We start from the raw sequence: 13,999 nt of genomic DNA, 5'->3' as shown, positions 1-13,999 counted from the left end.
TATGTACAGTATAGTATCACTTACGGGAATCAGGAAGACAGCGCTGAGCGCACTGATGGTGTGTTAGGCTGTCGTCGGAGGTTGGGGTGGTGCAGTGGCCCCCACCCTCTGGGCCGCCGACCGATACCGATCCGCGAAGCATGCAGCGGTAGCTGGGAGGCATCCAGCACATTTTTAAGAAAAAAAGCCAAAATAAACAAGCTAATTAATTAGGTGCTGCCAGGCACGTAAATGTCGGCCCAGATCAGAGGCTGGGTGCGTCCCGGCTACCGCTGCATTCTTCGCGGATCAGTATCTGTCTGTGGCCCAGAGGTTGAGGTGGTGGGACACTGGGGTGTCATCTCATCGTTGATCAGGGAGGCAGGTCATCTTCTTCTATGTCTGCCTGCCTCGATGTCGAAGGTCGAGGTTCGTCGTCTGCTGGCTGATGTGGAAGGCTTGCTTGACTGCTTAGCCTCGCACATTTTTAGATCATACAGTTCTTTGGAAGGACTCAAACCATCTTGCAAATATGCCCTAAACCTACGTACCCTTTCAAAATTAAAGTCGTACTTTATCATTGCAGCAAAAATCTCACGCAGTTGCTTCATGTTCAGTTCCTGGACGACTTCACTTTTGGTCCGTTCGCTACTGCATTCGGTTTCGATTGTTATCCGTTCCTCTCCCAATTGCATCAGCTCTTCATCTATCAGTTCTTGGTCATGGGATGCCAAAACCTCTTCAACATCATCTTCATCAGCTTCCACAAGCCAAATTCACTTTGTCCTTACTCCGTTCACCATGATCGAAACACTTAATTATATCTAGTTTTACGCTAAGTGTAACACCCTTACGAGCTCTTTTAGGCTTTTCTGATACCTTAGAACTTATCTTGCTAACGGGTGCTCACAGGCACGTGTTTAAGCAATGCCGGCTAGAATGCCGTTCCGAATCCAGGGGAGGAGTGGCTGCTTGGGGCGCGCCCTGCTTTTTTTTTCACGCGCTGCTTTTTTAGCGCGCTGCCTTTTTTCGTAACAGTGAAAACACCTGTTAGCAAAAACAGGTAACTAATGTGGGTCTTTCGTAACAGTGAGATTTCGTAAAGCGAACATTCGAAAAGCGGGGGACACCTGTATTGACTGTCCCCAAGGTCATGTTTAAGTCTCTGGTTGTATGTTGGCAAAACCAGATTAGCTGATTACCTGCTTGTGGAGCATTAATGATTTATATGGGTCTTTGGGACTAAAATGCAGTTTTAAGACATTTTTTTGGTTACTAGTTACCAAAATCAGTTTGGGACTTCCCTCAATCAGCTTTTAGTAATTCAGAAATAGTAATTGTTAGTTAGTTTCTGATATATCCAATAGCATTGCCACATCTTCTCTACCTGCTGCTCACAGGCTACTCTAATTCATACAAGATTGATTTTCAATGCCAGTTTTTTTATATAGCAACACCACCACAGGTATTACATGTGACCACCTCAGAACTGTAGGTGTGGTTGAAACAGATATAGTACAGCACAGTAGTATAGTGGTTAGCACAATGCTTTACAATGCTTTATAGTACAGGTAACCAGAGTTAAATTCTCAACACTGCCTTGTAAGGAGTTTGTACGTTCTCCCCGTGACCGTGTGGTTTTCCTCCGGGTGCAGTTTCCCCCACTTTTCAAAGATGCAAGGGTTGTTAGGTTAATTGTAAATTGTCCCGCAGTTAGGCTAAGGCTAAATTAGGGGATTGCTGGGCCGGGAGAACCTACTCCATGCTGTATTTCAACAAATAAATAAATACATAGATTAAAGGAAGTATTTTTGGAATGACTTTGATTTCTGTTTATTTGCCTTTCCAAAGAGAATGCAAATTTGCTGCAGACAAATGTCTAGTGGTGATGATTTGGGCCACATGAAAGTAGGAACAGATAGCCAGATCTGCTATCTTTTTCTACCTATTTTCATAAATTTAATGCCAAAAATCTTATTGTGCACTAAAACTAATTTTTAGAGAGAAATTAAATGGGATTCTCTAGTAAATACAACTGTTGGTTTGTAGAATTACAAAAGAATTAGTACATACCTCTCTTAGTTGCCTTGTTTTATTTTATAAAATGCATTAGACGTTTGTTTAATTTAAAGATTATAAAGTAAAAAATTTGTCTCTGGTCATTGTGTGAAATAATGTGAATATATGTAGACATTCCTTGGAGGTCTTGCTTTTTTGTCTATTTTGTGCTTTATCTTATTGTGAATTTTTTTTTGTTCAGAAGAACATTTTGATTAATACAACAGGATGATGAATATATTTCGTTAAGGTTGACTTGAAACACTTAGAAATCGTGTAATTGCAATGGCCTTACGTTTGAGCAGCTTCAGTGCCTTTCAAGCCAGACCTGATTTATCTCTGAGCTTCAAAAATTGAGAGGAATAAAATCAGCTTGAGAGTGTGAAAGGTTGTTGAAAAAGGAAGATGGTGTTAGTTTTAGTGAGGCATCAAAGGAACAGCATCAGTGGATGATGAGATTTAAGTTTTTTTGTATGAATGATTGTAATGAAAGGTTTATAAAGCATGCTGATGTTTAATGAACTCCTGCCTGAGATGTATTGGACGTCAGAGTTAGAAAAACCAAAATAGTAAAGGTGAATGCAATAATGTAGGCAGACCAAGTCATAAAGAACCTGAAAATTTCAAATTAAATTTCTTTTAATTCGAGGGATAAACCTGTTATAAACCATGATTAGATTACTGTTAGGATTCTTATTTATTTTCTGGAAGTAGTCTTTGTATAAGATTCGTAATCCTCATATAAACAAGGCATTTTGTTTGCGGAATGAGTAGGGCTGATATGAATACTTCCAAAATGTTATTGAATCAGTTGAAATTATTTTCCCAATTCTGGTGAAGTGGTCATTCTGTTTTTCCTATTCATTAAATGTGGTCTTATCTCAGCATTTTCTGTTTTCTTGTTGAAGTTCCAGCAGATTGTTACTGTTTGGATGGTACCCTTATTAATTGTCTACAATTTTTGTCACAAATACTTCCTTAAGCAATGTGATTCTTTGAATATTTCAACTCTTCCTGTATCTCTTAATCAATGTTCTGCCCTTTCATTCTTCAAGAACCATACTTTAAATCTACCAGGAACATGCATATAATGTACTTGTTCTGTCCCAGGCTGATTGTGTCCTTACAATATTATACCTTACTTCCACGTTCTGTCACAGTGATTCTCTTTCAGCACATTCTTTGCAATTAGCATTATTTTTGACAATTTGACATTATATTTTCCTCGATTTTTCACTATTTTAGTACTGTTAATGTATACTGTATTTGCTTTCATGATCTTTACAGCATTATTTCTTCTTTTTAAAAAACCCGTTGATGTTCCTTTTTCGCTCAAACATTGTAATAAAAATGTAACACACAAAACAAACCAACTTCAATTGCGCAACAGTTTTGCCATCCTACTGCTAAAAATCTGAGAAATTTTAGCATTTGCATTGCAACTACCAGCTGCCAAATCAGCAAAATCTGAAAAGTCTTTGTTCAGAACGCCTACTCCCCAAGAGCAAATGCTCCCATGCAGATGAATGTAATTTGGCAACCTTGACATATTCCTGGTTTCATTATCGTGGCCGAGGTGGGTGCGTACTAGGTGGTGGAGGACCTGTCTTTCTTGGTGGCATTCCATAGGTGCTCCTTCGCCAGGAGGCATTCCATAGGTGCTCCTTGGCGGGGAGGCATTCCCATAGGTACTCCTTGGCCAGGAGGCATTCCCATAGGTGGTTTTATAGGCAGCCTCATACCAGGTGGTGGGTCCATCATAACTTGTGGGGGTGCTCCTCGGCCCATTGATGGTGGGCCTCCATGTCCTGGTGCATATTGGTGAGTTGCTGCCATGATACTGGATGTAACCGCAGCTACTGCAACTGTTCCATGTGCTTGGGGTGTCACACTTGCTGAGGAGGACTTCCTACTCCTCAGACAGTACCTGCCAATCCAGCTGGAACCTGTGACACTGTTGCTGCAGCAGGAACACCACAACCAATACCAGGACCTCTGCACCAGCAAGAGGCACATGAGCATTTCTAGTGTCTTGGAGGAGGTCCTTCCACTGTCAAGGAAACCACTGTTTCACCACATAGCAACGTTAGTCCAAGAACCTAGTTTCCCTCCTGCTTAATGTGCCTGTCCTGAAGGATGCACCTCATTCTGTAGTCAATATGCTGAAGCATCTTGCTGCTCTCTTTACTCACCATCATGGTTGCAGGCGGGATGGGCACAACCCAAGTGATTGCAGAGCTAGAGCAGGGGAGCAAAACGTTACTGTGAAACACAGCATCAGAGCACTTTAAACAAACTTAAATCAAAGTTCAAACTAAATTTATTATGAAAGTACATATGCAACTCTGAGATTCATTTTCATTATGTGCAACCACAGTAAATACAAGAAACACAATAGGCAACATCAAACTGGAAGAACAGCAGCCAATGTGCAAAAATAAACACCAAATTGTGCAAATACAAAGGGAAAGAGGAGAAGAATGTAGTAGTAGTGGTAGTCCCCGAAAGAGAGCCCAATTCAGTGGGAGCAATTCCTGGAAGAAGATGGCACCTGCGACCAAGGGCGACATCCTTTTGACGATTCAACGTTTTCTTTCAAATGTGTTACTGTTACTGTTAGAGCCTGTGATCTACATTTTGGTTTTTGGGCTGATTGATTGATCTGGTTCTTTGATGTCTCCGAGTGAGTTCAGTGAGGTCGTGAGCAATGTTCCCTCTAATTTTTAGTAGTGAGTATGCGCAAAAATCTTATGTTGTGCAAATTTTTTTTCCTGTGACAAAAGTATGTGCGCACTGAATGCACACATGGCACGGTTTATGTAGCTTTACAAAATATTTTACATGAAACTGCACAGAATAACAACAAAATAACATATTTAAGTCACTCAGTTATTTTTTTCTCTCTCCTGTCTTTGGCATTTACCCATTCTTTGTAAACTCTATCTAGACTAATAGAACTTCCATCCAATTGATATGGTCTTACTCTCAAAGGGTATTTCACATTTAAAGATGTCTTGTAGAGCATTATGTATCCCATTCCAATAGTCTTTGATATCAGGGCATTCGCAGAAAATATGGTAATGGTTTGCATTTTGATTTCCACAATTTCTCCAGCAAACAGGGGGGTTATATATTTTGGGTATATACCTCAAGAATGGTTGAAAAGAGATAAATATTTAATGAATGTACTGCTGGTGGCTGGTAAAAAGACTGTTACCAGGAAATGGTTATCACAGGAAAGCCCAACTCTAAATGTATGGATTGAAATTACAATGGACATTTACAAAATGAAGATAACAGCATCTGTTAATCATAAGTTGGAACAATTTTATTCATACTGAAAAAAAATGGTTTAACTACATAACACCTCATAGGCCTGATTTTATTCTCACAAGTCAATGAATATGTTGTTTAAAAAAAAATCACTCCCTACTCTGTACATAGTTTTCTTCTTTCGATTGTTCTTTCTTTCCTCTCCTTTCTATCAGATAAATATTATGTGATTTGTGACAAATATGATTATATAATATATGTACAGTATCTGAAATACATCTTATGGAAATGTTTGAAGATGAAATGCAATAAAAAATAAATTGCAAAAAAAAAAGAAAAAGAAAAACTTGGACAGGTACATGGATGAGAGGTGTATGGAGGGATATGGTCCAGGTGCAGGTCAGTGGGACTAGGCAGAAAAATGGTTCGGCACGGCCAAGAAGGGCCAAAAGGCCTGTTTCTGTGCTGTAATGTTCTATGGTTCCATGATAGATTTTGATTCTCATTAACATATCCAAATGACATTCACCTAAACAGTTTCTCAGCTTGTTTTTGAGTTGATTCATTAGGCTAAAACCTCGCTCACAGACTGCACTAGACGCAAGAAAGGTTCCCCCAATGTCCATCAACTGTGCATGGTCGCAAAACTGTTCATTTTGAAGTACAAATGCCACCATTTGAGCAAAGTTTGAAATCAGTTTGGATTTAATTTTTTTCTTGCACAGAAAATTTGAAATAATTAAACTTTCTAACTATTGCACTATTTTCAGCTAGAAAATCATGATCTTTTAGACATAAGGCATTAATTTGTTCATCGCCAAATGTGAAGTCACAATCTGCAATTGCGGAGAAATCAAAAGCTGACCATCCTTGTACTTCATCTTCAGGAAACCTTCCTTCTAAATGAACACAGACTATTTATAAAGGTCAACAGCGAACTTGTATCTACTGTAATGTTTTCTTCACGTTGTTGGCTTAGCAAAACTTTAACTTTGTCACTCCACGAAACATTGTCTCCCAGATCCCGGAACAGGATAGGTGAGGTAACGTAAATTAGTGACGTGCATCGTGGTATTTGAAAAACTGACTAACTAGTTAACAGAAATATTTAGCTGAAAGATTATTTTCAATAAGTATAATTATTAATTACTACATTATTTTAGGTAACTAACCTTTTGTGCACACATTAATTTCCTTTGTGCACTGGTTGAAAAACGTGTGTGCGCACACATGTGCACAGCTTAGAGGGAACATAGGTCGTGAGCGAAGCTTGGAGACCAAGAAGCCTGGAGTCATGACGCAAGCTCATGATCAACTCTATTTCTTGCCGATTAAAGCATTGAGGAAGATTAAAGTTAACAAGGACAGGAGCAGAAGGTGGGTGGGTGTTCTGCACCATCTACCTGCAAATGACCGGTCTCTCTCTCTCTCTCTCTCTCTCTCTCTCTCTCTCACCCTCGCCCCTCATCCTAATGAATTGGGCTGTACCCACTACTTTTTGTGGGTTTTTCCATGCAGGCATTGGTGTTTCCATACCAGCCTGTGATGCAACCATTTAATGTACTCTCCACGTCACATCTATAGGAATTTGTCAATGTTTTAGATGACATGCCAAATTTTCACAGACTTCTAAGAAAGTAGAGGTGCTGCCGTGCTTTCCTCGTAACAGCACTTGCATGTTGAACCCAGAACAGATCCTCTGAAATGATAACACTGAGGAATTTAAAGTTGCTGACCCTCTTCCACCTCTGATCCTCCGGTTTCCTTCTCCTGAAGTCAATAATCATCTCCTTTGTCTTGCTGACATTGAGTGAGAGGTTGTTGTTGTTGTGGCACCACTCAACCAGTTTGTATGAGAATGTCAATAAGATAGACAAGGTGGTTAACACTTTTAAACATAGAGCAGGAACTGTTCTCTTGCTCTACTGAAAGATTGGAAGAATTAGTTTGCATTTAGTGTATAATTTTGGGCATCCTAGTGAAGGAAGGATACAAAGATGTGGAAGAAGGTCCACTATATTATGAAAATCAATACAGAAAAATCAAGGGGATTTCAATTAAGATAGGAAGATTAAGGGAATACTTCATACGTTCAGTGTGAGCATAATTTTTTATTGCCCCAGTGATTGATAAGAAATGACAGATTTTAAATAAACATGAGATTTAAATATTTTTTTTAAATTAGTGCATAATGCCAGAAATCTTCATTGAAATAAAATGCGTAATTTTAATATCCTCTTCTTAAAACAATTTATTAGAAGCAGATTTAGATTGCTGTATACAACTTCATACCTAAGAAGTGAGAAACATAATTTTTATCTTAATGAGTATTTCATCAAAGATGTTACTCTACCTTATTTTTACTTGTGCTCAATTTAAACATGTGAATTAGCAGGTAGTGGGTTAAGGTTCTGCTTTAGAGATTTGAGAACAAAAGTCTGTGCTAATCATGTAGTACTGAGGGAATACAGCACTGTCATAAGTTCTGTATTAGTTTTGGATAAGGTATTAAATCCCAGCGTATTCTGGTCTCAGGTGAATACGAACAGTGTCATGCAGTATTTCAAAGGGCAGGGGAATTATTCCTTGTGTTCCTGTTGTGACGACAAACCAAGTTATCAGAAGATTGATGCTGATGAGAGAGATAAGTGAGACAATGGAGAAACATTCAAAATGCTAATAAGAGAGAAGAGAGAGATTAACGAGAAAGAAACACATTTCAGAATATTGACAGACCGGTTGCTTTGAACCTGAACTGTTTGAAGTTTGATGGACAGGCAATACCCCAGCAGGGGGATAAAAAGAACAGGTTCGCTAAGGCACGACACACACCACAAGATCACGAGATAAGGAGACCCTGGAAGATCGGTGTGCCCCCACAAGTTGGTCGGAGTTTGGAGGTCTGGTCGCGGGAACTGACCATAGACGCACAGGGTGAAAGATGGGATCGGCGGGAACCTGGTGTGTGTCCGCCCTTGCCTGGGTGCCGGGTTCACCGCAGAAGAACGGTCGTATCCGGAGTGGAGGGGTCACAGTCAGTGACCACAGAAGACATAACAAAGGGTCCACCCAAAAGCTAACTGCGAAGAACATCAAAGGTCTGTCTGAATCAAAATTTGCATTCTCTCTTTCTCTCCAACGGCACAGCAGCGATTACTGCGAACTGTACTAAGCTGAACTGAACTCTGCGTCACTTGAGACTGATCATTTTACCCCTAGACTGCGATAGAGCTTGGTTGATTCCTATTACCCTAGTTCTGTGTGCATGTGTGTTTTATCATTGCTAACCTGTTGCATTTATATCCTTACGATTAGAATACTGTGTTGCTTATTTCTTTAATAAAACTTTATTAGTTTCTGTTAACCAGACTCCAGCTAAGTGGTCCATTTCTGCTGGTTTTGCAACCCAGTTACAGGGTACGTAACACTGTCAAGCTATATTATTTTTATATAATTCTTTATAGACAGAAACTTGAATTATAGGCATTAAGCAATTCTTCAAATTCATAAATTTAATAGTGTCTGCACAATGATGGTTGGGAAGTTAATTCGCTCTGAATATTACCCTAAAGCAGGCCAGTTATGTAGCGGCATCTGCACTGGACTTCAAGGCAAGTGGTCCTGGGTCTGAATTCGGCCAGCTCCTTGCATGCTTTCCATCTGTGCTGGGTTGAGCATCGAGCTAGCGCCTTGGCCTCGTAAACAAAAACAGACGAATACTAAAGAAATGGTAAGGTTGATGCCCGATGCGCCTCAAGGCGAGGAAAGGAACAATAACGATATTACCATAGTAGGTGTATGGCAGGAGAATAGCAAACTAAAATAAGGTTAAAGGCAAAGTGGACGCAATAGAAATAGGAATTAATTTTGATGTCACAAGTGACTGCAGATGCGGGAAATCTGGAGCAACACACACAAAATTTCATTTCAAGAATTGTAGAATATAAAGCAAGGATGTAACATTGAGATTATAAACCACAGGTGAGTGGAGTACTGTGAGCAGTTTTGGGTCCTTTATCTTAGAAAGGAAGTGCTGAAACTGGAGAGATTTGAAAGGAGGTTCACAAAAATAATTCCAGGATTGAATGGTTTATCACATGAAGAGCATTTGATGGCTCTGGGCCTGTATTCTCTAGAATTCAGAAGAATGATGGATGTCCTCATTGAAACCTATTGAATGGTGAAAGGCCTTGAAAGAGTGGATGTGGAGAGGATGTTTCCTATGATGGGAGAATCTAAGACCAGAGGTCACAGCCTTTTAAAACAGAGATGAGGAGGAATTTCTTTAGCCAGAGAGTGGTGAATCTATGGAATTCTTTGTCACAGGCAGCTGTGGAGGTCAAGTCTTTGTGTATATTTAAGGCAGAGGTTGATAGTTTGATTGGTCAGGGCATGATGGAAAGAAAGCAGGAGATTGGGGCTGATGAAATGGCAGAGCAGACTTAATGGACCAAATGGCCTAACTCTGCTCCTATATCTTGTGGTCTAAAATGCTAGAGAGCGCCAGCTGTTTGACCTTCTGAGTTCCTCCAGCATTTTGTGAGTTATTAATTTTGGTAATTTATTTGCAGTGCCCTGCAAAAATCTTGGAAGCTAAGGCAATATAAAAACAGTCAAACAAATTTTAGAAATGCAACTTTTATAAACAATCAAATATAAAGTAGATGCGAGAAATCTGGAATGAAATAGAAAGTCCTGGAAGCACCTATTAGGTTAGGCAGTTTCTATGGGAAGAAAAACAGTTAATGCTTGAGTTCTAAAGTATATTTTGAACTAAATTGAATAAGATTGGAAAAATTTGGACTTTTGTATCTGTAACTGCTTTATGGACCCAGGTCCCAGTCTGGATTTTAAAGGGCAAAATGTACATTCTTTATGTGCAAGTCAAGATGGATGTTGTTTGCAGATCAATAAATAAGACCATAAGGCATAGGAGCAGAATTAATCCATTCGACTTATTGCGTCTGCTCCACCATTCCATCATGGCTGATTTTATTACTCCAACCCCATTCTCCTTCCTTCTCGCTGTAACCTTTGAGTATATTTAAAGCAGAGGTTGAAAAGTTCTTGATTTGTCAGGGCATCAATGATATGGCCTCCACTGCTGTCTGTGGCAATGAATTCCACGGATTCACTACCTTCCTGCTAAACAAATTCTCATTTCTGTTCTAAGTGGACGCCCCTCTATTCTGAGACTGTGTCCCTGGTTCTAGACTTGTCCACGATAGGAAACACCCTGTCCTCATCTATTCTATCAAGGTCTTTCAATATTTGATAGATTTCAATGAGATCCCTCTTCTTTCTTTTAAACTCCAGTGAGTTCAGGCCCAGCACCATCAAATGTTTCTCATATGTTCATGCTTTCATTCCTAGAATTATTCTTGGGAGCCTCCTTTGGACGCTGTCTATTGCCAACACATCCATTGCCCAAAACTGCTCACAATACTCCAAATGTGGCCTGACCAATGCCGTATGAAGTCTCAGCATTACATCCTTGCTCTTATATGCTAGTCCTCCCAGAAAGAATAGATTTTCCTTCCTTACCACCAAGACAACCTGCAAGTTAATCTTTAGGGAATCCTACACAAGGACTCCCAACTCTCTTTGCACTTCTGATTTTTGAATTTTCTCACTGTTTAGAAAATAGGCTGCACCTTTATTCCTTCTACTAAAGTACATGACCATACACTTCCCAACACTATATTCAATCTGTCACTGCCCATTCTTCCAATCTGTCTTGCCTCCTGCGGACTTGCTGTTTTCTCAATGCTACCAGTTCCACCATCTATCTTTGTATTGTTTGCAAACTTGACTGCAAAGCAGTCAATTGACATATAATGTGAGAGGAAGCAGTCCCAACACCGACCCCTGCGGAACGGTGCAAGTTTCTGTACATTGTGCAATTGTGTAACTGTACTGATATGTTAGATATGTTGACATTGAAATTATTCTGTTCACAACATTGCACCTTAGTTACTGTTTCTATTTCTCTTTCTAACTGCACAGGCAAACAGACCTTGAATCAGTTAACCTTGTTTTATGTTTTACGTTAAGAATGCAACTAAGGTTTCACCCGAACTCTTTCCCAATTTACATACCAAAGCCTGGTTTATTAACAACTTACTAGCTTGTTCTGTACATCTACAACTAATCCAAATCTCTCCTTGCATATCTATTTTCATATTAAGTTCTCAAGACTATTTTGAAAATTGTTAGGTTCTGTTACTCCAATGTAAAAGCTTCAAAGTTCTCCTCCACTGTTGTCTTGTGTATTGAATCACAGGTTTATGATTTCTGATCTATGTCAGTTTTGATACTGTCCAGAATTTCCAATCCACATTTGCCCTGGTGTCTAATCTTATTTAAGAGTCTTAACTGTTTTATTACATGAAAACTGTTAGTTAAATTAATATTTCAAAAATAATGTGATTATGTGTCACCTGGAGGAGATTTCTTTGGGTCTGTTAAGTTCAGTAATGAGTTAAAAATGCATAGAGATATAAATGTTGTAACCTCCATTGTCATTTAAGAATATAATCATTGATAATATGTGGAAGATTGTATGATATATTTATGACTAAGGCTAAGTGCAGCTCTAATGCCATATTTACGTTTGCTGGTGACACCACTGTGGTGGGCGAATCTGTGGAATTCATTGCCACAGGTGGCTATGGAGACCAAGTTATTGGGTGTATTTAAGGCAGAGGTAGATTCTTGATTAGTCGGGGCACGAGGGGATTTGGGGAGAAGGCAGGAGATTGGGGCTGAGAGGGAAAATGTATAAGCCACGATGGGCCCAGATAGCCTAATTCTGCTCCTATATCTTGTGCTGTTGCAGAATTAAAGATGGTGACAAATCAGCATATAGAAGGGAGATTGAGACTCCGGCTGAATAGTGCCACAACAACAACCTCTCACTCAATGAGCAAAACCAAAGAACTGTTTATTGACTATGGGGGAGGGCGGAACTGGAGGTCCATCCTCCATCAGGGTATCAGGAGGAGAGAGTCAGCAACTTTTAACTTGCTTGCTGTTATCACCTCAGAGGATCTGTTCTGGGTCCAGCAAATAACTGCTGTTACAAAGAAGGCACAGCAGCACCTCTACTTTCTTAGCAGTTTGTGCAGATTAGGCATGTTATCTTAAACTTTGACAAGTTTCTATAGATGGATGGTGAAGCGTATACTGGCTGGTTACATCACAGCCTGATTAGGAACACTTAATGCCATCGAACAGAAAAATAATTACAAAAAGTGGGTAGAGTGCAGTCCATCACAGGTAAAGCCTGCCCCACCATTGAGCACTACAACAAGGAATTCTGTTGCAGGAAAATAGCATGTATCATCAAGAACCTGCATCATCCAGGCCATGCTACCATCATGAAAGAGGTACAGGAGCCTCCAGTCCCACACCACCAGGTTTATGAACAGTTATTAGTCCTCAACATTCACACTCTTGGACTTCACTCGCCTCAATACTGAACAGATTCCAAAACTTATGGACTCATATTTTAAAGACTCTACAACTCATGTTCTTGATTTTGTTGTTTGTTTTTTTTATCTGCGTTTGCACAGCTTGTTGTCTTTTGCGCATTGGTTGTTTGTCCCTTTTTATCGTGTGCAGTTTTTCATGGTTTCTGTTGTTTGTCTATTTACTATGAATGCCTACAAGACAATGAATATATGTTGACATATATTTACTTTGAACTTTTCAACTTTGTAAACGTGATTTTGTAGCTGCAAATTTATATATTCTCCTAATTCCTTCTGTGGTTTATTGCAGATAATATTCCTGAGGATTTAAGGGATGCTTTCTACACAGACCAATATGAACAGGAACATATTAAGCCACCAGTGATCAAGCTGTTGCTGTCCAGTGAACTCTATTGTCGTGTGTGCAGCCTAATTTTAAAAGGGGATCAGGTGGCTGCATTGCAGGGTCACCAACCTGTCATTCAAGCATTGTCACGCAAAGGCATTTATGTTATGGAGAGTGATGATATGCCGGTTTCGGAATCGGACCTCACACAGTCTCCAGTCAAAATGGTGAGTGAGAGATTCTATTTGAGATTTATTTTAATTTTTTCTAGTGACTTTCTAGTATTCCAGGGCAGATTTATTTATCTTTTCATGGTGAGCTTGCCATCTGGAGTGTGTGGCAAAACACAATTGTGCAGTACAAGGCTCCTTTCCATGCTTTCTAGCACTGCTGACCTCTCTGGTTTGCAAGTTGTTAATGTGCACATGTGCTAATGTAAAACCCGTAGACATTACCACTTACCCTGTCTGAGAAGTTGAGCCATTTGTAAGGTGCCTTCACACATTACTTAGCTTGTGCTTGTAATACCATTTTCTTCTTTCTTGGTGTGTTTCCTGCTTCAGATTTTTTTTTGCACCAACATTATGCTTTCCTTGGATTTTGATTGTTAAATTGGTTAAAGTAGTTTTGAAGATGAAAGACTAATAATTGAGTGTGTTTAATCCTTGTAGTATTGGGATTGATTCACTCTATACATATCCAAAATCTGAGGTATTGAAATTTTACCTACACAATGTACCAATGTGGTTCCTTTTATCATTATGATATTGCTCGAGGTTGGAGATGACATCAGATGCGCAACAACTCTGGCAGGGCTTGCAAGACATTACTTCCTACAAAGTGAAACCCAATAGCATGAATGGCAACAATG

The 13,999-nt window shown here is 39.5% G+C and overlaps 1 protein-coding gene and 1 pseudogene across 4 annotated transcripts in view; one reads left to right on the top strand and one right to left on the bottom strand.

Annotated features, from left to right (window-relative positions):
* The window catches only part of camsap1b (calmodulin regulated spectrin-associated protein 1b), a 122,361-nt gene that overhangs the window by 19,158 nt on the left and 89,204 nt on the right, over window positions 1-13,999 (top strand). For 3 of the 4 annotated variants that reach the window (XM_063073594.1, XM_063073593.1, XM_063073591.1), the window contains exon 2: window positions 13,093-13,355. The exons of the other annotated variant lie outside the window; for it this stretch is intronic. In XM_063073594.1, the coding sequence (XP_062929664.1) occupies window positions 13,093-13,355 (263 nt within the window). The remainder of the gene's footprint in view (window positions 1-13,092; window positions 13,356-13,999) is intronic. 4 annotated transcript variants of the gene reach the window in all.
* LOC134359933 (small nuclear ribonucleoprotein-associated protein B-like) lies at window positions 3,625-4,235 on the bottom strand (annotated as a pseudogene).

Source organism: Mobula hypostoma, chromosome 21 (genome assembly GCF_963921235.1).
Source record: "Mobula hypostoma chromosome 21, sMobHyp1.1, whole genome shotgun sequence".
Lineage (NCBI taxonomy): Eukaryota > Metazoa > Chordata > Chondrichthyes > Myliobatiformes > Myliobatidae > Mobula > Mobula hypostoma.
The sequence above is the reverse complement of the archived record's forward strand: the minus strand, read 5'-3'. Positions and strand labels throughout refer to the sequence as shown.